This window comes from Colletes latitarsis, chromosome 11 (genome assembly GCF_051014445.1).
Source record: "Colletes latitarsis isolate SP2378_abdomen chromosome 11, iyColLati1, whole genome shotgun sequence".
In the NCBI taxonomy this organism is placed as follows: Eukaryota; Metazoa; Arthropoda; class Insecta; order Hymenoptera; family Colletidae; genus Colletes; species Colletes latitarsis.
The window spans coordinates 28,836,764-28,864,241 of NC_135144.1; the positions used below are offsets into that span (position 1 = coordinate 28,836,764).

Sequence of the window (27,478 nt, forward strand, 5' to 3'; positions counted from 1 at the left end):
TGGTGAATTTTGCTGAAGAAAATGGCGGGTAAAAGCAGACTTACCGCGATGAGAATTTGCGCGAAGAACTGGGTACGCAAGAGGATGATACCAGTGCTCGACTTCTACCTGCGCCACGATTTTGCGGGGTTCTTGTGATACCCGAACTGTTCGTCGATTTGCAGTTTATCCGAAGTCGTGTGTCTTCTACGCGAAATACGGTTGAACGAAATGATAAATAGAGACTGAAAGGAAAGAGGAATAGGTGAAATTTTGCAGAATGGCTACGTACGATACTTTGCCAGAGAAGGTACGACAAACTGGTCTCGGTTACTAGGTTCATTTCGTCCTCCCGGTGGTTGAAAAACCTTTTCGGTTCGTATTACATTCATACTATCGGTTCAACGACACTCGATTCGAAAGTTTCGCTGCGACGCGTTCGAATGAACGTTTAGCAGCGCCATCTGTATCGCCAAGTCGAAATGGTACATTTTTACGATAACAGTATCTACACCTATCTGTACTAAATAAAAATTTCTAGTACTTCGTGGTATCGAATTGGTACAGAAGGGCGGGAATTGTAAATTTCTGCACGAAACGTTTCTTTAAATTAGCAATATATAAGATTTATTTACAAATTCGGTATTCGTGCCCGTAATAGGTAGTGCAGAGCTTCTTAATTATCGGACTCTCGGCACATTCAATAAATAACGTTATCATGCTTGTTAAGAATTTAAAATAAATATAGCTTAATCATCGGCCCTTACTTGCATTCGAGTAACACACACGCACGCACGCACGCACGCGGCATTTACAAGCATAAGAAAATCGATTGTCAGGCCTGTGATACGCCTCACACGATTAAAGTTTTCTCGATCGGCGGAGCACGATCGACGCGCAGAAATCGTACGTTACGAAACGTAGCCAAATGACGAAAACTGCGATCATTTGGATAAAAAGAAACCTATTCATGTTAGACGCACGAATTAATCAGAATCTAAATAATCGCGATCGCAGGAACGATCATCGTTCCTGAGAAGAGAAAATACACGACAGGCTATCAGCCGTAAATCTCTTCTAGTCGATTATTAAAAAATACAAATTCCGTCGATCACCGGATCGTTTTGCCAGTTACACAATTATACGGACGTTATATATACATGAAAAAGAAATTGCACACGATCACAATTCATGAGCTAGTAACGAGTACGATGCGTAAGTAATTGACGCGCTGGGACATAAATGCTTCGTGAAAAAGAGAAAAAGATAAGATTAGTAAACGACTACTGCGCAGAATTCCCGAGGTTCGCGGGTTCCTTCGACCGCTTTAGCGCTAGAGTGATTAAACGTGACTCTCGAGGGGTACTTTAAAGACTTTGGAGGCCAAGCTGGTGTCCGGCAATGATTGTGGACGCGCGTTGGTCACGTTGAAGACAACGTTGCTCGGCCCACGAAAGCTGACCTCGATGAGGAAACTAGCATCGGTGAGACCGCCGATGCGACCGGTGCTGAGATCCGGGGAACTCGTTCTTAGCTGACTCTTTTTCGGCCTGTACTCGTTCCTCACGACCCTCTCGGCCTCTACTTGCAACTTGTTGTCCAACCAGTGCACCTTATCAAAGTCCTTGGTACCACCAACGGTATGTCTGCGCTTTATCGATCGCTCGGGCATACCGTTTTTCCGTTTCAATTTCGTCGCGCTGTCTTTCCTCACGGACTGGCGCCTCTTGCTAATGTTGCACTCCGTCTTCTCGGTTTTGGTCAGAGACTCCGACCTCTTCAGCTTACTGTTGGGCGAGTCGGACCTTTCCGAGTGTTTGTTCAAACTTTCGGATCGCTTCAGTTTGCCGCTGGTCGGCGACGACAGTCGTTCGGCGGAATGCTTGTTCAAGCTCTCGGATCTCTTCAGTTTTGAGCACGTGTTCTCGGATCTCTTGTTCAAAGACTCCGACCTCTTCAGCCGCGATCTGACCTCGAAGTTCGTCGTCAGGCTCTCGAATTTCTCCAACTTGTTCGAGTAATTTGTGTCGAGGTCCTTCGCGTCGTCCGTTTCCGATTTCCCGTTTTGCGTCACCACCACGGATTCTTGTATTTCGTTCGACTCCGGGGACGGCTCGATCGTTTCCTTGCCCGATTCCAGTTTTCTTCGTACGATTGCGCTACGATCGTTGTCCGGTATATTGGCATCCAGTCGATCGCCACTACTGTTCTCCGTTACCGATGAATCCGTGTCCTTTTCCGGAGCATCCTGCGGGTAAACGTTCTGATCAACGACATTATGCGACACGAACGCGTTAAAGAGACGCGTCGAAAAACATTATAACGCGATTGTCCTTCCGTTTGCTTCGAACGCGACACTTACATTTTTTTGACGAACATGCTGATGTTTCTCGAGGCTCGATTTATGAAGACTCGGGTCCCGATAGCTTTCTACCAAGCCAGAATCTACAGATTGAACAGCAGCCGTGATTTTTCGCTCGTCCTTTTCGTCGCGCGAAGAACCTCGCGCGTGCCGCGAACTTTGCGAGTCTCGCGTCACGGCGAGTTCCTCGTCGCTGAGAGACGCGTTCTCCGCGGTCGATCCGCGAGTCGTTTGATTCGACGAATTTACCAAGGATCTCCATTTACGATCGAAGGTGGTCGTCAAGCTGGTCAACAGATCGCTACCTGCAATCCAAACGGTCTCGTTTATAATCGATAAGCGTCGATCGATCCGTGCTAATCGCGCGAATCGTTCGTATTAGATCGGAAGCGAACGATCCAACGAAAGGCACACAAAGCATTGTATATATACAGGGTGTTTCAGGTTCTTTCGTCGAACTGCGTAAGCACATTCTACGAGTGGAAATAAGAAAAAAATGTTGTACGAAGATCGGCTATAACAACTTCGTTACAAAGTTATAAGCAAATACAGCATTATCTAGATTGTTACACTTCTTTGTTTACGTTTCTTCGACTACAGCGACGATGCGACGAGCACTTTCTTTATTTCTTAGTTTGGATATCAAACGTTCAAAAACAAGATCGTCGATGCACTGAGAAGTTTCTTTAGCGCCAAACAGTATGTTATACCAAAACAATATTAGCTCTCCATCATACTTGAATATTTACTTAGAATTTTGTAACAAAGCGTTGATAGCCGAGCTTCGTGCCTTTCTTTTATTTCAGCTATTCGAATATGCTCCCGCGATTTGACGAGAAAGACTCGGAACAACCAGTATATCGCTGGTGGTCAAAACGTTCTCGAACAAACAATCAAATTACAGTCGATGTGGCGTAAACAGCAAACGCAAACTGTCTGCGTGACAAACGAGGTTTAAACGTTTGTTAGAAAGGCTTCGGTGGGTGAGACAGCGGCTAAACAGAGCTATAATTAACGTTCGCATAAACGCATTCCTGCCACGGTAACAGTACTCTAGATGTCGACGTTGACAGAATCGTCGCACGTACGCTCGACGATCTACGGTTTTCTTCTTCGTTTCGTCTCCTTTCGCTTTTCCCGTTCGTAGGATGCGTTGCAATTTTTAAACAGTGGCTAGAGTCGATATCAAGCGAAGGAAAGACGGGAGGGCAGAGGGAAGGCTGGAACGAGAAAAAAAAAATAATTACGAAAAACACAAAAACAGAGACAATGCTGAGCAAAGAGATCGTTAGGAACGTGATCCTTTTCTCTTTGGATCGAAGGTGGTAGCCTAATCAACCAAGGTCTGATTTCAACAAACAAAGAAAAATAAGTGGAAAAATTTCGAAATTTGGCAAAGATGTTCAGCGAACGTATAGAAGAGTCCTGTGGGAACAGAATCAAGGAATCGTCGCCATATTGGAATGATTTCATTTTGCAATAACTAGTAAACCATCGATTTTATGCAAAAGATAATTATTACTGAAACTAAATAGAGAATTGTATACCCTTTAATTTCAATAATAATCATAAAATTAATAATTCACGAGGTATCGGAAAAAAATAAATCACGTACCTATTTTCAAAAATGGCGGCGATTTCTCAAATTTCTGATCCGAATAAAACTGTTCAATTTTGACGCTTACGTTGCTTTCTACAAAGTTTTCGATTTCGAGTCAACGCTTTCCCTTTTAAAAATATCTACGAATCCCGGGGGGGAGCTATCCTTCGTTCTTCGCATCGAGCGGGCTTCCAACTGGACCGTAAACGCTCGTTAGCCTTTTTCTCATGGACGGACAACAGGCGGGGATCGGTGACCCAGGAACAAGGAGACCGCTAGGCGTGCGCTTAGTGTGAAAAAAAAAAGAAAAAAAAAACAATAACTGAAACAGAGAGTGTAAAGCCATTCGTGTGAGCCAGGTGTAATCGAACGGTTTAATAGCGCTCGAGCAACAGCTTGTGACTTGGTATTTCCGGTCTGCAGACGAAGCAATTTACCTCGAAGGAATCTGTTTAAAGTCTTGGAAGACAATCCGGCCCCTGAGCTTGACACCCCTCGCGGTGATTGCTCGACGGGTTCGATAGATTCAGAGAGTTCGGAGGGCTGCGAGGCCGGTACTCTCGAGTAGGGTGCCGATGATCGTTGCGCGACATCGACGTCGGCCGCGTCTGACACTGACCCTGGCACTTGCATTCGCCCTGGCATCGACATTGGCATTGGCATTCGCATCGACATCGGTATTGGCATTGGTATTGGCACCGGCATGGACGATGGGCCCGGTGTCTTCGAGGCGGTACCAGCGGGGTCTCCGGTACCATGTAGGTGGGACGATATGTACCACCAGAAACCGGGACTTGCCGTTTGCCTAAGTGTTTCACAACGCATTCGCAATTCGTCATAATCCTGCCACCCGTGAATCGCGGGTGCTAACAGTTTTTTTTTTTTTTTTTAATTTGCTGTTAGTGGCGAACGAGCGTGTGAACAAACGAACAACCATCGAAACAAACAACGAACCGTGTCTCCTGCCCTCCTCCTCCGATCTCTGCACCTTCACTCGGTTATCCTACATCGTTTCTCGCTAGACCCGACCGCAGTTCAATTATTCGTGTCCTTCGAACTTAATACCGATATTATTACCGGTACATCGGCTCGGTATACCAGTATTCGCCAAACGTATTGTTTACTGAACGAAGGTGTGACTGTAACTGCTACCAACGAGCCTGTTAGGGTATTACTGAAGCGTCGTACCAAGACGTGCGCAAGGAGTGCAAGACTGGTTTACAGAATTCTGGTTAGGCGACACGAGGTTTTAAATTTCGACGAGCTATCAGAAGTTCGCGTTGAACTAGATTCGAAGCAAACTGATCAGGAACATGCGAGTAGCCTTAGTTGTCCAGAATCAGAGAAGTCTTCTTTTGGCCGATACATGGAAAGGCGCAAAGAAAATGAAGCAGGTATAGGTCCAAGAGCAGTGGTGTTAAGCTCTCGTTAAATAGATTAGGAGTTTCTGTCCTATCGTTGCTGCAAAAGAAAAAGATACTGGTGTTTAAATAGGAACGAGACGTTAAGGCATGAGCCGAGCCTTTGCCTTTAAAATACCACAGTTACTATAATTATGGAACATGTACCTTGTAATTGTGTTTGTAAATTTATACTTTGTAAACACGTATGGTTTAATACAAAGATAGAAATCTGTTAAAGTCCATTCTGAGTGAGTCAAAAGTGACCCATCGTCGCCATCAGACTGTTAAATATGTTCTTGCGTCCAACAACTTATTAATCTGATATCGATTTCTCGAGGAGGGGCAAAAGAATTGGAAAAACTTTAAAGGTATCCTACGGTCAGATGTATCTGGTCGCAAAACATGTACACCGAGATTTTAGGTGAGACTCGTTTGAAGAACGAGCAGGAGGCAGTCTCGCCGACAAGGCCAAGAGTGTGCAACCAAGCACTCATGCGTCAAAGCGTACCAACTTAAGAATTGTTTTCGTGACATCGGCTAGCACGCATGCAAGTGCGTGGCAAGAAGCTCTCATGTGTCAAATTGTACGTTTCGATAAGACCGAGCTTGGATCGAAACGAGGGCCTCGAAATCCAATAATAAATACCAAATAAAGAATCATTTTCACGTCGCAGGACTGAAGGACCAAGCTCGATCAAACGAGAGCTCGAAATTTGCAGACCATTCGAACCGATACGGTTTTTTCACCAATTCAGTCGTTTTACTTAAAAGCAACGTTCACATAGTTTTATATTTCCGTCTATGTGTATTTATTTATTACAAATAGCAACGGAACGATCTGTTATTTGAGAACTGAACGTGCGGTAAAGATGCAGAAAAATGTGAACGCTATGCTGCTTTTACAGACTCGGTAAAAAAATCGTTATCGCGTGGACGAGCCGTCATCGCTACGAACGAAGACTTGCACTCATGCACGGAGCGAAAACGGAAAATGAGAACGAGCTCGTAACCAACGTGCTTAAGCTACGTTCAATGCGGTGCTTGATGTTCCATCGTTCTAGCGCTTCGTTGCCAATTTCTCGTAATCGTGTCGCTAAACAGTAGAAAAAAAGAAGTACAAAAGAGAGGGAATAACGATCTCAGACTGACAAAATAAAAGAAAATGTTCAAAACAATCGCATCTATCGCATATCCGGTAATTTACTGATAAGAATCGCTTAATGAGTGGCGAAGAACAGATCAAAGAAATGTACCTAGAAAGCTTTTTGTTAATAGTCAGAATCTTCTGAGTCCATTGCAGAAAACAAGATCCGGCTACACTCACCGATCGTCAGAAGCGACGTTACATAGAGAACAATATAAAGAGAATAAATAGATACATAAATAGGATAACGGTACACAATATACAGAGATTCTTTTAACACGGGCATCTACAATGTATCCGTTCCTTTTAACGATACGAATAGAAAGCAAAATTGCTCTTTCGACTTTCCGTTCGTATCGATAAAAATAAAAACGGAGAAATTTTAGGTGCTCAAGTTAGAGGAAACATTCTGCACGGTTAGGATAATTTCGAAAGCTTCGAAACATTGAATAGTGAAAACGTGAAACGAATAAGATGGCGGGTATCGGTAGCTTTTGTGTAATAGGATCGATTGGCTTGGTTCTCGGAGGTATAAAGTATAGAGAGGAATTAAAGGGCGGAGGATATAAGGTTTGCTGAAGAGTGAAAAGAAGATATTGACGCTTAGAACATGACGAAAAGCGGCCAATGACACTAATCAATACTAACCATCGTCCGAGACGTCGCTGGAGAGTGGTTTCCGTTGCTGGTGGGTCGGCGGCGGCGACACCGACTGTGAAACATCGTGCATTTCGTGCAGAGAGTCCAAACTGCCATAACGGACGGGCGGTAGCGACGAAGGTCCCAGTATCTGCTTTCGATTTCGTGCAAGAATAAGCAAGAGCGTATTAGGGCAACGAAAATTGGTTCTTCTCTGCAGAGCTGGGGTTACATTTCCAACTAGGTAGTATTTTTTTCGTGAGTATCTCAAATAAAGAAAACTGACCGTCTCAATTTCGACTCTTCAAATCAATTGGTATCTTTTTTTAAATGGAACTCCGTTAATTTTGCTTACCTCTTTGTCAGTCTTCAGTTTCTTTATAACGGTGCTTGCAACGTTCGTCGGAGTTAGAATCGCGGGAGGAGACTCGTCAGCGATTTGGGCGACTCGCCTAACGGTGGTAGGTTGTTGTTGCACGGCTATCGATAGCGGTGGGATTCGGGCTGTCGATCGAGGACCGATGTCCAGGTAAGATTGATCGGGTGGCCTGTCGTTAAATGCTGATAGTCGACCGGTCGACGGCAAATAATTTGTCGTCACAGCGGTGTCTAGATCGTCGTTCTCCACATCGCGTTTCGCCAGCTGCCATTCTATCTCGATTCTGCGTCGTTCTTCTTCCCTTTTCTCGGCTTCGCGCCTCTGTCGATTCTGATCCCTCTGCAGCATCGCCTTGGTCTCCTGCTCGAACCTTCGTATACGTTCCTGGGTGGTCGCGCTCAGTCCGGCGTACGTTCTGATCGTGACTTCGTCGTTGCTCTGTTTGGTATCGTTCGAGGCGCTCGAGAGCGTCGAACTGGCGTCGAAGCAGCTCAGGCCAGTCTCGCTAGAGAGTCGCGACGACTCCGAAGCAGACGAGACGGCCGAGCGACGAGCCGATTGCACCGACTCGACCGGCGCGTTTAAATATTTCCTTGACCTGTCGTAGGGCATGCTGTCGTCGTTGCTGCTTACCGCGTTGGCCGTGATGTCCACGCAATCGGCGATTCCACCGCTACCAGGCGCGACGCCGCCGATCATGGACTCGTCGATCGTCGGGGATCGATCGGTGGAACGACCCGACTGATTCTTGTTCTCGTGCATCAAAACGATCTCGCTGACCGAACACTGTCGCTCGTTCAACGCCATACTTCGTCGATTCGGCAAGATTTCCGCCTCTTGTTTCGCCTTTAACTGTAAGATACGCCGTCGATTAGAATACTTAATACAGAATCAGCAAGCAGTTGGTGTATCTTGAAACTTCGTTAATCGTTCAAGTAAATAAACAAACCTTATCCATCTCGTGACTCTCGTTGTCCGTTTCGTCTTGACCTTTCCGTCTTCTTTGTATTTTACGATTGGCAGCGGATATGATGGACGATACTATGTCCTTGGCAGAAGCCATTTCGCGAACTCCTATTTTATCGGAATGAGAATAGGAGAAGGTAAACAAATTGGAACAATTCAATAAATATTATCTGTACGATGAAAGAGAATGATAATTCTTATAGTGAATCCAATATTGGTAGGACAGCAACAATGATAAGAGATGACATCTTTTCAAAGAATAATCTTGAATCCTACCTTCGACTTTCTGAATGTTGTTTAACAACAGATTGTGATTATTGCTCGAGGATGTATCGATCTCGGTATTGTCAGCCGGAAGGCTAAGATTGACGCTCAGTCTACTTAAATCGTCCAAATCATCGTCCGAAAAGAACCAATCCACCTGAAGGCGTGATAAAATTTCAATTAAAAATTTTGGTCTGGTTCTAATTCCTGACATAAAATTAAAAATTGATCTAGACCAGAATACCCCCTTAATAGAAATCATTTTAGTATTTTCCTGATACTATTATAGGACAAGTACGCACATTATTCAGCAAGCTTTCGACGATTCGACATTGGTGCGACATGTCGGTGACCATGGTGACCATATTGTCCCTAGAGCCGCTAGCTCGCACCAACGTAGGTCCGAACACGATGGCCAGATTCTTTGCTTCCATTTTGTTAATTTCGCTATGCTCAACTATCCTTTTCAAATGAAACATCAGATACTTCAGAGTTTCAAAATGATGCTCTGGAAGGTCCCTGAGCAGCTTCCGTATCGTTGTCATTCTCCTTTGCGGATCTTCGACTTTATCGGCGTCGATGAACATGGGATACAATTCAGCTGTGAGCAATGAATCCGGAAGTTGCCGGAAAAAGGACTTAAGCAGGGACGATATTACATTCACGTCGCTCCATCTCGGATCCTAAGAAAACCGGAAAAAAAAGAAACCGTGCATAACCGACAGCTAAACCTTAACCACTATTTTCAATTATAAAAAGATGTTATACATATATAGCAATATGAACAGTGGTATTTAATTTTTTCAATAGTAAATAATCGGGTCTAACGATGGAATTAATTTGTATTTTTGTGTTACAAATCATTTAATGAGCTAGCCTGTTGTAACTACAAGATAATAAAAAATTGACAAAATTACCTGAAGATTGATGTTTTCGAATCCTTTGTTGACACTATCAGTTAAATGGGAAATGGCGGCGGTGTTGCCAGGTACTCTATAAATACCCACTACTTCGAGTCCTCTCGCCTCGACGATACTCGTACACATTTCGACGATCAATGGCACATACTCCGAGAAGGATGACTATACCAACAAACACAAATTTTAAAACTTCATAACGGAAGGTTCAAATTCTACGAGAACGTAGTTTAGATGCTTTTGTAAGCTTTTCAAGACAATATACACAATTTGGAAGATAAAATATGACTTGTATAGAGGAAAATGGCCGCCACTGCAGGCGAACGTAATTACCGGCGGACAGAGTTCGAGCGGCACTTTGAAAGTAGAACCCTCCGGTGGTAATTGGGTGGTTGGCGAAGATGGGGATCCCGTTTGACCGTGCATCCTTCGGAGCTGTTTCGCTACTCTGCCTTTCCACGTCTTCGTCTTCGGGGAAACCAAACTTTCGATCGTTTGACTCGGCTTTCGCGTCTTGTTTATCGGCGATTGGCCCGTCGGTGATCTGTTCCTGAACGAAGTCAGTTTCTTGATGCCTTTGTGGCCCGGAAGTGGACTTAATCTTTGCCCGGCGCCGGCGCTCGATACCGTAATCGTACCGCTTGGATTAGCGATTATTTGATACGCAGCGGAACTACTGCTGGTAGGGCCCGGAGTTTGCGGGACAGCCTGCTGTTTCAAGGTGCTGTTGTAGGTGATTTCCTGGAACACGACACGGAACAGACGTGAACTCGTTGCCTAAGTCGACGATCCTCGTAAAAGCTTCGACCTATAAAAACTCCCTAACTGTTTTTCGACTGGAAAATTTCCAATTCTAATCTAATCACCATGTGAACCATCAACTGCTTTTGTAGATGATTCTTCGATCGATTTCGTACGAACGCAATTACGATGTTGTGAACTTACAGACGGCTTTTCAGCAGCAGCATGCTCGTGCAGGGATCGCAACCAAAGAGCCATAGACGCCGCATCTTCGGTTTGCAGTAGAACCTCGGCACTCGGGTTCGCCAAACGCAGTACGTGTTTGCGTTTCGTATAATCCTCCGCAATGTCCACTACGGAACATCTCACATCCACGCTTTGGGCTACGCTATCGCCGTCGTTGGCCATCGAAGGACACTAAACAATCGGGCAATAATTGTTATTATATGTAGATAGTACTCAAACTTTTAATAGGAAAAATCCGACTCGGTAGTTTCTGGTTCTTGGACATCTCTAAAGACGACATACCTGATTTTGACGATCCTTGTAAAAGAAGAGAATCGGTCCACGAAGAACGCCCCATACTTGCTTCCACGATCGGTCGGAAGATCGCTGGAATAAAAATAGAGCAAAATAGAATTTTCTGATTATGTTTTATAGAAGGTAAGCAGCTACGATGTAAAATCATCGAATTTCTTTACCTTGCCATCTAGCACCGTGAATTTTACATGCAGAGGACCCTCTCGCTCAACTTGCTCGACAACGTCTTTTACAATACCAGTTGCTTCCATACTAGCGCACGTGTTGCTGCTGAAAAAGACCAACACATTCTTCAAATACGACAGTTTGCACCGCTTAAACATTTATCGACTGCACAGTTACTCGATCGATCGAGAAAGCTTTCCTGATTTTCAAATCAAAAGTGTACGTTCGATCAACTCGAGATCAATTTTTTCCTTTCGTTGTCATCTCTGATCGTTGAATTCTATATCGAAGCCACGATATATCTACTATTGGGTTGAGTCATAAGTAATTTCTGTTTTTTTTTCGTACGAACTTTTACTAGTACCTGCCCGAATCGACAATTACTTACGACTCGACCTAATATTAGCTAAAAAAAACACATACAGCAGAATTACAAAGAAATGTATTATTCGCGAATGGTTAGTAAATATAGGCGAAGCAGTTAATACCTAGTAACTGGTTTAAGGCGGAGAAAGAGAGAAAAAGGTTAAGATCGTTATATTAATGTTACGACGACGACAATGATAAGAACGAGAGGGTACAACGAGAAAGACGGTAAACAACAACGGGAATATAAGAGAAGACGTTTGTGAAAACGGAATGCAGCATCTTTGTGCTTTGTTCAACATGTACTGTCCTCACCGATAGATATTTCTGTTTAAGGATGCAGACTGAGTCATGTCCTCGAAGATGCGTCGCAGCGATGCTATATCGTTTGGAAACAGCGGTAGCCGCCATCTCTTATGAACGCTGAAAATATGGACGGAGGCAGAGCTTGATGTATTACTCGGGATAAACAACTACGCAACAGACAAGACCTCCACCCCTAAACACCATACCGCGTCCGTACAACCAAAACCGAACTGAGCGAATTACGCGCGAACCTGGAGGGAAAGTTCGTTTTAATCGCGGAAACCTTCGACTCACCTCCTGGGTGTGTGAATGGGCTCGGAATCACTTAATTCTAAATCGCTGTCCAGATGCATCCGCTCGCCCCATGTCGCCTTCAAATACGAGACCCTTCTAGTGGCACGATCTTCGTCCGCTGAAAAAATACAAGGACCGAATTTTCAGATGAATAAAATAATCATGTTAATACCAAAAGTTAATCAATCAATCGTTACCGAGATGAATCAGTGTTATTACAAATAACAGGAAAGTTTAGAAACTATTTTCCCTTATGTGTCACATTTATTTGATTTATTATTAGCCTTATCTTAATTATCATTAGCCTCGGAATTTCTATTTAAAAGTTTATTCAAAGCCGAGGGTCACACTTGCAACATTTCAGTTGTCGTAATTGTTGATGAGTAACTGTATTACATTTAACGAAACTCTGACAAATACCAGTTATGTAAGACTTACCGATCTGCGTGTTCTTCTGCCGTCTGAATACAACTCCGTTACTGTGCACGCCATTATCCGTGATCGTACCTATAAATCATCAAATCGTATTAATCGCTAGATCATCTCATGGGACACTTTAATGTTTACTAACCACGCTCCGCGTCTATAGAATGCGAATAACCATCTTGTCTTCTGATCCCCCTTTCAGCATTTTTCTCATCGCCAGCGGAGCTCGCCGCGTTAACATAAGAGCTTTCGTTTTCATTGTCGGTCTCATTCGGCTCCCGGTCGTTGTCTGGTTGTCGCTGTGGCCATCGATGTCTACTGATCTGCGAATTACCGCTCACCGAGTCCCAAGATTCTGCGCTGTTGCTGCGGATCCTCAGACGCATAGCTTCGTTGTCCATGATTCTTGAATTCGGCGTTTCTAAATAGAGTACACAGTAAACAGATGAATGACTCGATACTTTCGAAACGAAAAATTAATTATTATGCTTTACCGACGCCAACGCGAATATTTTTAATGGCCTTGAAGTATGTTAGAGATCTACATTCGTTTCGTTTCAAGGTAGTTTGAAATGAACGATGGTGTCGGTAATGGTACACAATTACCAATCAAAGTTTACGGTGTTAGTATAGTTTTGAACGGTGCGTTGTTGAACACAAACACGCATACGTCTACGAAACAGTATAACGTGCTTTGCCAGAGCAAAGCTGCAACATCGAAGGGTGCAGTGAACTGATTAGAAGGGCACAGAAAGGGTGGGGGGGACGCATCGGCGAACACAACATTTAACTAACTCGACTTTCTTTTCTTTCTACCTTCGAGCGGTTTACAGTCGGTCGGCGGTTCACAGTGGATGCGTCTGCTGCCTACAGGTATTACCCTGTTTCCTTTTAATCCATTACCTAAATATTCACAGTAACGTATCAAGGATAAAGCTTACAGTCATCTAAACTCGTGCTGCTTTACCATTATACTTGAATAGGATCTTAGTGAAGTTATACCAAACAGGGATAGTAACCATCACCATACTTGGCTCATGACAGTGTACAGTATCCTAACGGTCCTGATTACTCATAAAATCACGCGATGTTGCTTTTATAGCAACACTACAATTAAATTGTGGTTTCATTACTAATTGCAAGTGACGTCCTATAGTATTCTTGTAGCTACTATCGAGATGCTATCGAAACACTACACATTCATCTTGCGTAAGCTGTAGCTGAGTTGTTAACTTTGAAAGTTTAGGTGCCGCCGGCATTAGCGTTACCCAATGTACACCGCGAGGAGGTTGCTCGGTCGGACTTTGTACATCATAGTGGCTCTAAAAAGAACTGATCTTGCATGTGTGCTTCAAAATAGTGTACAGATATCCCCCTTACAACGCGATACTCCTGCAGCACGGTACATATCTTCTGTCTATCAAACATATAAATCAATATTTAATGCCTGTTGAAAAAATTTATGGCCAGAATCAATTCAAATCGTCACACAGCTACGCCTTATGCAAAATACACGTGTAGATAGGGGTTTGAATGCTTCTCGATATTAGCTTCGAGAATATGTAATAAAAAGTATGCGCATTATGAGGTTAACGGAAAGCAAGAATCGTTAGGGTTGAATAACTCAATCTATATAATAAAAAATCGAGCTAACTCGGCAGGAATGAGCAGCTGCTCCACGCGTCGTCATATTTGGCGCCATAGCGTCAAGTAACCTAACGTGTTAAATAAAATTATTACAAACGTAGTGACAGTCGGTTTTCCAAATTAAACAGCAATAGCGAACGTGTCGTTAAAACGAGTTTTCGGTAAGAAAAGGACTGGGTGATCACTCGGTTACGTTAATCTCAACCTAGTAACCCAAACGGGTCAGGCGATGGTTACAACCCCTGTTTTAAAAAAACGCGGCAAATACGGGAACTCACCAGTATCCAGAGACTTGGTTTCCCTGGCAGGTATCGGTACCCTTCTCGGTTCTTGCGCTTCCGCCTTCGATTCGAATTCTCTCTTCCGCACGGCGACGTTAGGCACGCTGCGTTTGTTGGACAATCTCGAAAGCTCGCTCTTGTACAAGCTGGTCCGATCACCGGTAGGTTCGTCATCGTCGCTGAGCAGACGACCCGATTCGAACTGTTTGGCGCGCTTGGACACGATCTGAAGACCCTGCGGTAGCGCCGGGAACTTGTCGTTTGCTTTCTTGTCGGGTCCTGGAGAGGAGGGCAGAGACGAAGCGCCGTTTCTCGAGTATTGGGACTGTCGTTCGCTGGATAGCAGCGCCGCGGCGCTGGTGATATTCTCGTGTATTCTGGACAGAGTGCCGACGAAGCTCGACTTCCCGCCCGCGCTTCGATGCGGCTGCTGCTGGTGTCTATCCGTTTCCTACGAATCAAATTCAGTATCAATTAAGTATGTACGACGCGTACGGTTTTGTCTTTATTTAAATACGGGGATACCTTATCGCGCCGGTCGTCGTAAGCAGACGGTGAACAACAGAGTTGATCCGCCACAGTCTGCGAGTGGGCGTCGTCCAGAGAATGGGTGTTGGAGGCTTCGTCGGTTAGGTTGTGTCGTGAACTTGAATATTCGTTTTCAGTTTCGTCGGCCGCGTCGTTCTTCAGCCTCTGCTCGCTTCGATTGGACGGGAACTTGTCCAACTTCCCGGAGAAGCTTCTATCTTGAATTTGTCTCGGGCACTGTTGATCCTGCTTCGCTTCGTTCGGAGGCCAGATTTGCTTTTGAAGCTTCTGTGGCCTCGCATAGAACTCACGCGGTATCACCGCCGCGTCGTTGCCACGAATCGGCGACTCGGCCCTCTCTTCCGATAGAAACCAGCCGATCGGATGGCTGGGTCTTCGCAGGAATTCCTCCTTCTGTTCGAAACTTTTGCGCAACCTCGTCATGATTACGGAATCGTCGATGCCCGAGTTACCATTCCTGTTGCCGTTCGAGTTCCCGTTCGTTCCATTCCCGACGTGGACAGAGCCGGAGTCGTAAGACAGCGAACCGTCGTTGCGTATCGGAGATGAACCCCTCCTGGAGTCGATACTGAACCTAGATCCGAATTCGCAGGATCTGAGCGCGTCTGTGCTCGCGTAACTCGCTGCCTCGAAATTGTTGATCGTCCAACTTCCGGTACTGCCCTCGCTGGCCCGGCGAGAGGTTACTCTTCTTGTTGTAGGACGGTAGATAGGCACCTGTAAAACGGTCGGCCATTATTAACACGGCTCGGATGAAGCTACACTGAATGGAACGTAAGTAGCTTGACTTTGGAGAGTATTTCAAGAATTCCATACGTTTGATAGTAATTGACGATACAGAGCTAATAAAGAAAAGCTATGACACAAAACGATAAGACAACTCGAGCAAAACTAACCCAGACACAGTGTGAAGCTAGTTAGAGCTATAGAACTATTCAAAATAGAGCTAGAACTCCCACACACGCTGCTATAAAGATTAGTCCGACTCTGACCTGCGGTTCAGCTCGAGACAAAGGATATCGCGTCAAGCTCGAGATCTGCTGCTGTTGGTGCGGTTGATAATACTGTTGCTGTTGATAGTAGTGACGATGGTGATCCTCCGTGTTCGCTCGGTTCGATTCCCCGAGCCTAACCCGCTCGTAAATCGGATCCTTGATCCTGTCGTAAATCTGCTCGCTATTTGTTCTGGAATAGATGGATTCCGGTCGCGTTCTATCGTAAAGGTCGTACTTGTCGTATCTGGCGTCCGACTGGATCGATCGTTCGCTGGTCAGGTTCGTGGCGTCTTCGGCCGGTTGCTGTTGGTTTCGCAATCTCACTTTCTCGTCTATCGACTCGTAACGACCACCAGTCTCTTGAAACGGTTTGCACCGATACGTGGCGCCTCTCGTCGATTGCGACTGAGTGTTATTGCCGTTCGAGCGCGACTGCTGATTTTCATTAGCGAATTCGTTGGATCGAACGTCTTGATCCCGATAGGAGACCGCGTCGTCGATCGGGCGATCGGTTTCGGGCTGCTGCATGGAACTCGGCGCCGAGCAGACCCACGACTGCCTCGTCCTCGGCGACAGACCGGGGATCATGCTGGCGGATCTACGTTGCTTCTGACTGCTCCTTTCCGGCGAACGCAATCGCGGTCGTTGATTCGTCTCGGGATTGTGAGCCGTCTCGCCGAAGTATCTCTGCAGGATATCGTCCTCTTTGGAGACCACGAGGAGCCGTAGCCAGGGTCCAGCCTGCTGGATACGTTGTACCACCTTCGCGTACTGTTCGCCCCGCGTTAGCTTGTTATCCACAGAAACGACACGATCGCCTGTACGCAGTCCGGCTTTCGCTGCCGGCGAATTTCCCCGCACTTGCTTCACGAATATCGTGTCCATCGGCTGCTCGTGACCCGGTAACATCTGACAAGAAAATTCATACGATTATTAACAGAATTGCAAATCGATGACGTACTCGATGAATACATTGCTGGTAAAAATTATGGGTTCGGTTCATTTTTGGCTCGAGACCGGAATTACTGTTGGTACTCGTGGCTTCTGGATGGATGTCTGGCAAGGAGAAGGACGTTGCGATTGTTTTTGGAACCAGGCACAACCTTAAAAGCATTTGTCTAAATGGGCCTGGTCTGACTCGTCGTAAGTTCTTCGTATCGAGGTTCACAATAAAAAGGCTACACTCGCCACGAACATTGTTAGTTTCTGGTTAATTCGATTCTAAAAAATTCTGAAGAAATTTTTATTACAAAAATTAAAGACCATCTTCGTTTTTTTAAACATTGTATGTTTTATGCTTTGTATTATCCTAGCTCGAGTCAAGACGAGCTCTTGTCTCTCTCGCAAGCGCTCGACTGCCGCCTTCCGTTTCTGTATACAGGGTGTTCGGCCACCCTTGGGAAAAATTTTAATAGAGGATTCTAGAGGCCAAAATAAGACGAAAATGAAGAATACCAATTTGTCGATGGAGGCTTCGTTAAAAAGTTGTTAACAATTAAATTCAAGAATTTCAAATCGTTCTGGAACAATTATTTTCGGTTGCGGGGCTCAATTACGATCATTTTTGGTGAATAGACATACCCTCGAAATCTTACCCACTTTCTAGAAAAAAATTCGAGTAAGTGCTGAAAGTTTTGGGTGGAAAAAAAGACTTTCGAATCGTCTTGGAAAAATTATATTTAGTTGCAGGGGTCAATTGCAAGCATTTTTGGTCAACAGACATACCCTCGAAATCCTACTCAGTTTCGAGAAAAAAATTCCTTACCGAAAATATAATTTCTGACCAGAAATGACTACCCGAATTTTCATGCGAATCTTTAAAAGGTCATAACTTCTGAACGGATTGGACGATTTTAATGTTTAAAAAAGTAAACTACGCGTATTTTGATGGAGAATATGTACAAATAGCAAAAATATTCAAAAAGTTGGTCCTTGTCCCCGCAAAATGAGAAAAACCCCATAAAAATGGTCCAATTTTCAAACAGCCATAACTCCTACAATTGTGAATATATTTCAATGAAACTTTTTTCTGAAGTAGAGCTCATAGGTACCTACAAAAAAGTATTACACAACTTTTCTGTAGGGCGTCAAATAAAATTACTAAAACTCAAAAACGAATTTTTAAGAAAAATCAATAGGGTGCTTAAATTTTTCGTCGAAAAAAAAAAAAAATTTCAAATCGTTCTAAAAAAATTATTTTCGGTTGCAGGGGTCAATTACAATCATTTTTGGTCATTAGACATACCCTCGAAATCTTACCCACTTTCGAGAAAAAAATTCAGTATTGGCGGAACTTTAAACGTTAATAATTTTTTAACAGAGCCTCCATCAACAAATTGGTATTCTTGATTTTCGTTTTATTTTGTCCTCTAGAATCCCCCATTAAATTTTTTCCCAGGGGTGGCCGAACACCCTGTATACGCTCCTTAACCGAGTATCTAATATCTCGTCTAAAGCAGAACCTGCTGGGAAGCCTTACCGATTCCTTTTCTACAAAAACTGTGTATTAATATTGCAGAGTAGACTTCCGGTGTAACATTGTTTCGTCGAGTTCTCGAAACGCTGAGTGGGAAAACGGATCGAAGGGGATGAGTCGTTTGAAAGTTTTAACCGTGGCAGATTTTAAGAAAAGAACGGAGAATACTTACGCAACAGGACTCGGGAGGATAAACGATGAAATGACGAAGGGTGAAACCGAAACCATTCTCGTTGCGGCGTAAGAGCAAAGTTCGAGGACCACGTGGCGGGGAATCGTCGCGTTGTCCACCTCCGACTCTCGCCACTATTCCTCCACCGACCGTTCTCGCCCCCGCTCCAGTCCCGGTCGCTGTTGCTGATACTGACGGTGCCAGGACTGAAGCCGAACCACCGTGTTCTACCTGAAAGAAATTCTAATTACCAACGCTGAATCGAACGAGACTCTCATTTTTAGAAGTGGGGGAAAGCAAGTAAATGTCGAGGAATCCCTAAACATAGAAAACAGATGATATGTTAAAGGTAACAGAGCTGTTGTAAAGGCAAACCTTGTATAGTCGAGCCCGTAACAAAACACAGTTAATTTAACAGTGACAACAATGACAGTTCCGGCGATAAAGAATACAATGCACGACACGAGGCTCTCGTCGCCGCTTGACTTCACAATAAATACCAACCTGTCACCAGGGACCAGAGTTGGTCACTGATCGATTAAATTCCCCTCGACTAGTTCAGTCCCAAAAATCGATCGTGCGACGCGAAAATATTTAATAGGCTGAATTATAGTCGCTTACGATGATTACGACGGTGTCTCTGTCATGGTGGTCACTGGTGACCGACGCTTACAATAAAGTAAATTAGTTCTTGTAAATTTTTTAATAACTTCAAATAATAAATACGTATCATATGTTCCTTATGGTATTATAATATTCAAGTAATTTAATCGCAATTTTCAATTCGCATGAAGTCATAAATGGGATGTGGTTTATAATGAACATTTTTGAGGATAACAAAGAAGTACAGACAGATACAGCGATACAGACAAGTTATGTGAATCAATGAAATTAACATTTGTATGTTTAGTTAATGATAAAACTACGTAACTAAAAAAGGGTTTGGAAATGTACGGCCATTAAAGTGTTAAGTTTGAAACACGGAAATTTCAATGTCTGGGAAAGAAGAACGATGGGAGATGCAAAGGTTTCGTCGATCCGTTTCGGTTTCCTTCGTCCCGTCCCGTCGCGTTCCGTCTCGGAAGCAAGTTTCTCAGTTTTGCTCACCAAAATAAACCGAATCAAAGTTTGGCACGATCGTTTGGTTTTACGTACCGTGTGCGCCTGCCCAACGAACCCTTGGGAATTATTTCGGTCCTCAGCCATCGTGCCGTCCCCTGAAAACCGACAAATAATTTAGCGTAATTGTAAAATTATATTATTAAAGTGTCTCACAATCGGTGAAACCAGAGACGCGGATTTGCCTGGCCATCCGTGGCCGCCTATCGTTTTACAACACACTCGCACCCCGATTTACGTTTCTGGCATTAAATCCATGTTTCGCATAATACAGCAGGATTGCAGTAATTGATAAATTCTAAATTTTGTAGGTCAGAATCGTTGCTGAAAAGAAATAGTAGGTAATCAAAATGAAGATGTAAAGAACATATCCATTCTGTATTAAAAAAGGAAAATCACGGTCTTCGCGTGAAATTTGCGGCCATCAAAGTGTTAACACGCGTATGTACGAACATACGTCGGATGGTTGAGCGAACCATTCTACTTTCTCTGCGAGTCGACACACTTTCTTGATATTATTCATGGTACAAGATCATATTTTTCAAATTTCTTTTTATGCACCAACGGCAGCCATTTATATCGACCCGCGAAAAGAAAGGGACCGTGTTTTTTTTTTTCTTTCTTTGCAGCAATTTTCTTCTTCTCCTGCTATTTCTTTCGTACGAACGGCGCAAGAAAAAGCTTGCCCGTTCCACGGCAAATGCACTGGAATCGCCGCCAATCAGCTAGCGCGGTCAACCGTGTTCTACCAATCGAAAGTCGAAGCACGCCGACGCGTTTGCGGTAGCGTGAACTAATTTTTTTCTCACACTCGGTAGCTACTGTCTTCTCGAATCCGACGCAAACCGCTCGGTAAACCAACTAAAAATGTCCAAATAAAGTTTATGAAATATCACCACTGGGGCAGAAAAACAAAAGCATGCAACGAATATGTGATTTCATTTAATTTGTCATCTATTAAAAAATATGGAGGAAATTATATCATATACAGGGTGTACCGTCAACCCTGGGAAAAATTTTAATGGGGGATTCTAGAGGCCAAAATAAGACAAAAATCAAGAATATAAATTTCTTGACTAAGGCTTTGTTAAAAAGTTATTAACAATTAAATTCAAAAATTTCAAATCGTTCTGAAAAAATTATTTTTAGTTAGAGGGGTCAACTACAAGCATTTTTGGTGAATAGACATACCCTCGAAATCCTACGCATTTTCGAGAAAAAAATTCGAGTAGGTAGACAAATTTTTCAACAAAATTGGAAAGTTTCAAATCGTCATAAAAAAATTATTTTTAGTTGAAGGGGTCAATTACAATCACTTTTGGTGAATAGACATACCCCTGAAATCCTACGCATTTTCGAGAAAAAAATTCTAGTAGGTGGACAAATTTCTTGATAAAATAAAAAATTTCAAATCGTTCTGGAAAAATTATATTTGGATGCGGGGGTCAATTACAATCATTTTTGGTGAATACACATACTCCCGAAATCCTACGCATTTTCGAGGAAAAAATTCGAGTAGGTAGACAAATTTTTCAACAAAATTGAAAAGTATCAAATCGTCCTAAAAAAATTATTTTTAGTTGAAGGGGTCAATTACAATCATTTTTGGTGAATAGACATACCCCTGAAATCCTAGGCATTTTTGAGAAAAAAATTCTAGTAGGTGGACAAATTTCTCGATAAAATTAAAAAATTTCAAATCGTTCTGGAAAAATTATATTTGGATGCGGGGGTCAATTACAATCAGTTTTGGTGAATAGACATACCCCTGAAATCCTACGCATTTTCGAGAAAAAAATTCGAGTAGGTAGACAAATTTTTCAACAAAATTGAAAAGTTTCAAATCGTCCTAAAAAAATTATTTTTAGTTGAAGGGGTCAATTACAATCATTTTTGGTGAATAGACATACCCCTGAAATCCTACGCATTTTTGAGAAAAAAATTCTAGTAGGTGGACAAATTTCTCGATAAAATTAAAAAATTTCAAATCGTTCTGGAAAAATTATATTTGGATGCGGGGGTCAATTACAATCATTTTTGGTGAATAGACATACCCCCGAAATCCTACGCATTTTCGAGAAAAAAATTCTAGTAGGTGGACAAATTTCTCGATAAAATTAAAAAATTTCAAATCGTTCTGGAAAAATTATATTTGGATGCGGGGGTCAATTACAATAATTTTTGGTCATTACACATACCCCCGAAATCCTACGCAATTTCGAGAAAAAAATTCGAGTAGGTAGACAAATTTTTCAACAAAATTGAAAAGTATCAAATCGTCCTAAAAAAATTATTTTTAGTTGAAGGGGTCAATTACAATCATTTTTGGTCATTACACATACCCTCGAAATCCTACGCATTTTCGAGAAAAAAATTCTAGTAGGAGGACAAATTTCGCGATAAAATTAAAAAATTTCAAATCGTTCTGGAAAAATTATATTTGGATGCGGGGGTCAATTACAATAATTTTTGGTCATTACACATACCCCCGAAATCCTACGCATTTTCGAGAAAAAAATTCGAGTAGGTAGACAAATTTTTCAACAAAATTGAAAAGTATCAAATCGTCCTAAAAAAATTATTTTCAGTTGAAGGGGTCAATTACAATCATTTTTGGTGAATAGACATACCCTCGAAATCCTACGCACTTTCGAGAAAAAAATTCGAGTAGGTAGACAAATTTTTCAACAAAATTGGAAAGTTTCAAATCGTCCTAAAAAAATTATTTTTAATTGAAGGGGTCAATTACAATCATTTTTGGTGAATAGACATACCCCTGAAATCCTACGCATTTTCGAGAAAAAAATTCTAGTAGGTGGACATATTTCTCGATAAAATTAAAAAATTTCAAATCGTTCTGGAAAAATTATATTTGGATGCGGGGGTCAATTACAATCATTTTTGGTCATTACACATACCCCCGAAATCCTACGCATTTTCGAGAAAAAAATTCGAGTAGGTAGACAAATATTTCAACAAAATTGGAAAGTTTCAAATCGTCCTAAAAAAATTATTTTTAGTTGAAGGGGTCAATTACAATCATTTTTGGTGAATAGACATACCCCCGAAATCCTGCACATTTTCGAGAAAAAAATTCAGAACGGGTGGAACTTTAAACGTCAATAACTTTTTAACGAAGGCTCCGCCAACAAATTGGTATTCTTGATTTTCGTCTTATTTTGGCCTCTAGAATCTCCCATTAAAATTTTTCCCATGGGTGTCGAGCACCCTGTATATCATATGCTCAAGGTTTTCCGATTTTAGTGGGCCGGATGGGCATCACAGAATTTCCCATGGCCTTGAGTTTAGCCGGATCTTAGGGTGCCTCTAATTTATGGCACTCTTAAAAAGGAAAAGCGACGACGAATAATATTTATTTTCTGAAGTGCGTCCACAACCAAATATATACACAAATGTAAAAGTTTTGGAACTGAATAGTTCCATTTTCTGACCTATCCAGCTGCTCATTGCAAACTGAATTTCGTCTAAAAGCACTTTGGACCCTCTTAATTGACCGTCTTTACTTTACAACCTAATAATTATGTAATTTTATTCTACGTTTGTTACAAATTTGAATCGTAATTGATTACAATTGTAAATGGTTTATGCCCAACTGTAGTATGGAGTAGCACGATTGCTGCTAGGTGTAAGCAACGTATTAAAAGATAATGTGCACAGCAGTGTAATAAAATTGGATCTTGGAGAGGTGTCTACCTTGCAGGAAAATAATGATTCAAAGCATGCTGCGCGAAAGCTTAAGGAATGGTGGCTACACAACATGCCAAAAGAGCTTCAAACACCGCAACAATCACCGGATGTGATTCTCAATGAACACCTAGAGGGCAAAATAAACAGACGGTTACGAAAGCATAAACAATAAAAAAAAAAATATTAAAACAAGCTACGATACTAGAGTTGTACAGTATCGCACCTGACGTAATTTCAAAACTAATTACTAATATTACAATTTCTATTACCGAATGCAGATAGAGGAATGACTGGTCCAATAAGAAAGTGTCCAATAATTCCACTCTATGTATATGTGGTACGAAAACGGATACAGTACTGCTTCGCTTTTTGCATCAATGCGCGTTAGTGATTCATGCAACAAAATCACGCCAATCACTGTTTATGTTTCTTCAGCTCGGGCAACCGTCGACTCAAGTGGCCCTGGCAGCTGTGTAATTAACCCTTTGACTGCGAAAGGCGTATACACAGGCTCTCGCGTGTCCATTAACATGCGTGAACGGCGTATATAAATTTTCTTTTTTTCAACAATCCTAAAAAAAGTGTAAAATTAGAAAAGAATCACCATTTGAGTCGAAAAATATAGAAATTTATATTGCGGACGCCAAAATAAGACGACAATCAAGAATATCAATTTCTTGATTGGCGCTTCGTTAAAGTTATTAAAAAATTAAATTCAAATATTTCAAATCATTCTGGAAAAATTATTTTCGGTTGCAGTGGTCAATTATAAACATTTTTGGTGAATACACATACCTCCGACATCCTATCCACTTTCGAGAAAAAAATTCAGAACGAGCGGAACTTTAAACGTTAATAACTTTTTAACGAAGCTTCCATTAACAAATTGGTATTCTTGATTTTCGTCTTATTTTGGTCTCTAGAATCTCCTATTAAAATTTTTCCCAGGATTGGCCGAACACTATATGTAGTTCAAAACTGATAAATAAAAAAAATGCATATTTAAAAAGATATTGATGACCTTGAAATCTGTCTTCTTTTCTTTTTAATAATCCCGAGAAATCAATTATGCTTGAAATAAAATAGCTTGTTACATAAAGCAAAATGGGCAATCGTCATTTTTAAAAAATCCAATAAACACCTCTAATCTCATAAATTTGTTATTTTTCTCACGTAAACCAAACTATTACTTTTTATAATCATTTCCTGTTGAATGCAAGAGTAAAATATAAGATACTTGTTTATACATATTCATAATTTCTCATTTCCCCGAAAAATTTCGTAATCGTACTTTGATAACGTCCCCGAGAAGTTAAATCCACATGAAAATTAAAAAATAATCTCTCCAAAGATAAAGCGTTACTTAGACTCTACGAGTTGAACAAAATATTTGACATGCGTATGTACACTGTAAAAGGTAATTATTCTATGTGAAATTTGCTCGATAAGCGATCTCCTACGTATCTATTCTATCGGGCAAATCGCTATTATTATTTTCACGTACCAATTTGTCAAATTATCGTTTAAAAAATAGCAATAATAGCTTGAGTTTTCGACGAGATAACCGTGGATTTTCGGACGGAATTGCGCAATTTCTCGTCGCGGTTAAAAGGGTTAAACGTTACATCGACTTGGCATTCTCTAACCGGTTTCCTTATTTTTCCGGGGCTGTTTCAGTCGGCGGATCGCCTCCCGTTACGAAGCCCATTAGGAACATTTCAGTTACATTCGTAACGATCGACAGGAGATACGATAACCCTGACAAGCCGTACGTATAACGCGTCGAACGTGGAAAATTACGAGTGTTCCTCGTCCGCGTTCACGTCCGCCCTCGAACGTCTGACATCTTAAATAGATTTTCCCGACTCGTATGCAAATAGAATACGAAGATCCGCGTCGACGTGAATCGTTCCGCGAATACTCCAGTTACACGATAATCGAACACGCCGGCTATATCGATGTATCGTACGGCTCTGCTCGTCTTCGTTCCCCTCCTTTTATCTTTCGCTTCGCCTCGCCTCACCTGCTACGACGCGCTTGAAAACTCGGAACGCGTTCGTTTCACGGTTACCACGATTTATCGAGAGAGAGAGATCGCGTTCCGCGCGCAATAGAGACTCGAATTTCTAAATATAAGCGTCGGTCGACTATTCGTATCGGGGCTACCGAAATACCTGGACTCTGCCCGTTTCCGTTTTCTCCGTTGTGTTCACCGACACGGGATCAGACTAATCTCGACACGGCCGCGCTCATTCTCGTCTCGATTTCGCTGTCTACGTCACTTTTCTTCTATTCGCGAACGGAATCGATCCCGATCGGATCGATTTACCCGTTCTAAAAAAGTAACGCCTCGACTGATTCGCGTTATCGACGGTAAGGAGTCATATCGCCCGACATCGGCGTCTGCGATTTTTTGCCATAATCTACGATAAGACACCGTTGAATGTACCGCCTTGTTTTCACGGCATCTCTCTAGGAGTCTCGAATATTCGAAACTTGAAAACTTGGAAATCTTCGAATCTAGAAACTCGTTTCTAGCATAGTTTTGTTTAACAAATAGAATCTTTCTCGTCCTCGATGCTCTCTTAGCGAGACGAACATGAACATTGAAATCGTAGTGTATAGTATAGGGCCACAATATAGCGAGCTCGTAAACTCGAGTGGGTGTCAAAGTTTATACGTTTCAGCTCCCGAAACAAATGAATTGACAGAAATACGAGCAGCTAAGGGCCTTAGACCATAGTCAGGGCCGTTCAAAGAAATATTTTATCTAGTGTTGCCATTTTTAGAAATATCGTAACAGGTAAAGGTCTTACTCGAGTCTTTAATATCTTAATTTACCTGCTTATAACACAGGGTGTTCGGCCACCCGTGAGAAAAATTTTAATGGGAAATTTTAGAGGCCAAAATAAGACGAAAATCAAGAATACCAATTTGTTGATAGAGGTTTCGTTAAAAGGTTATTAACAATTAAATTAAAAAATTTCTAATCGTTCTGGAAAAATTATTTTCAGTTGCGGGGGTCAATTACAATCATTTTTGGTCATTATACATACCTCCGAAATCCTACCCACATTCGAGAAAAAAATTCGAGTAAGTGCTGAAATTTTTCGGCGAAAAAAAAATTTTTCAAATCGTTCTAAAAAAATTATTTTTAGTTGCGGGGGTCAATTACAATCATTTTTGGTCATTATACATACCTCCGAAATCCTACCCACATTCGAGAAAAAAATTCGAGTAAGTGCTGAAAGTTTTAGGTGAAAAAAAAACTTTCAAATAGTCTTGAAAAAATTATTTTTAGTTGCAGGGGTCAATTGCAAGCATTTTTGGTCAATAGACATACCCTCGAAATCCTAACCATTTTCGAGAAAAAAATTCCTTACCGAAAATCTAATTTCTGGCCAGAAATGTCTGCCCGAATTTTCATGCGAATCTTTAAAACGTCATAACTTCTGAACGGATCGAACGATTTTAATGTTTAAAAAAGCAAACTACGCGTATTTTGGTGGAGAATATGTACAAATTGCAAAAATATTCGAAAAGTTGGCCCTTGACCTCGCAAAATGAGAAAAACCCCATAAAAATGGTCCAATATTCAAACAACCATAACTCCTACAATTGTGAATATATATTTCAATGAAACTTTTTTCTGAAGTAGAGCTCATGGCACTCAAAAGTATTACACAACTTTTCTGTAGGGCGTCAAATAAAATTACTAAAAATCAGAAACGAATTTTTCTCGGCGAAAAAAAAAAATTCGAATCGTTCTAAAAAAATTATTACTGGGTTCTGGGGTCAAATACAACCATTTTTGGTGAATACACATACCCCCGAAATCCTACCCACTTTCTAGAAAAAAATTCAGTACGAGCGGAACTTTATACGTTAATAACTTCATAACGAATCCACCATGAACAAATTGGTATTCCTGATTTTCGTCTTATTTTGGCCTCTAGAATCTCCCATTAAAATTTTTGCCAGGTGTGGGTAAACATTCTGTATGTGCATGTAGAAAATGAAAAAAGATAGTGCAGTTACGG

At 42.0% G+C, this 27,478-nt stretch overlaps 1 protein-coding gene across 5 annotated transcripts in view; it reads right to left on the reverse strand.

Annotated features, from left to right (window-relative positions):
• Nucleotides 1–506: 506 nt before the first annotated feature.
• The window catches only part of Rhogap19d (Rho GTPase activating protein at 19D), a 28,434-nt gene continuing 1,462 nt past the window's right edge, over nt 507–27,478 (reverse strand). Inside the window, exons 2-23 of one of the 5 annotated variants that reach the window (XM_076777698.1) lie at nt 19,767–19,828; nt 18,612–18,842; nt 15,961–16,872; nt 14,945–15,685; nt 14,417–14,870; nt 13,308–13,394; nt 12,637–12,912; nt 12,504–12,572; nt 12,066–12,183; nt 11,781–11,888; nt 11,096–11,204; nt 10,923–11,006; nt 10,599–10,811; nt 9,987–10,394; nt 9,654–9,818; nt 9,039–9,419; nt 8,749–8,893; nt 8,456–8,580; nt 7,483–8,358; nt 7,137–7,281; nt 2,342–2,646; nt 507–2,227 (exon numbers count right to left, since the gene is read on the reverse strand). In XM_076777698.1, the coding sequence (XP_076633813.1) occupies nt 1,322–2,227; nt 2,342–2,646; nt 7,137–7,281; nt 7,483–8,358; nt 8,456–8,580; nt 8,749–8,893; nt 9,039–9,419; nt 9,654–9,818; nt 9,987–10,394; nt 10,599–10,811; nt 10,923–11,006; nt 11,096–11,204; nt 11,781–11,888; nt 12,066–12,183; nt 12,504–12,572; nt 12,637–12,912; nt 13,308–13,394; nt 14,417–14,870; nt 14,945–15,685; nt 15,961–16,872; nt 18,612–18,842; nt 19,767–19,817 (6,909 nt within the window). In that variant the 5' untranslated portion in view covers nt 19,818–19,828 and the 3' untranslated portion in view covers nt 507–1,321. The other 4 variants (XM_076777699.1, XM_076777701.1, XM_076777703.1 and 1 more) reach the window with 4 other exon arrangements.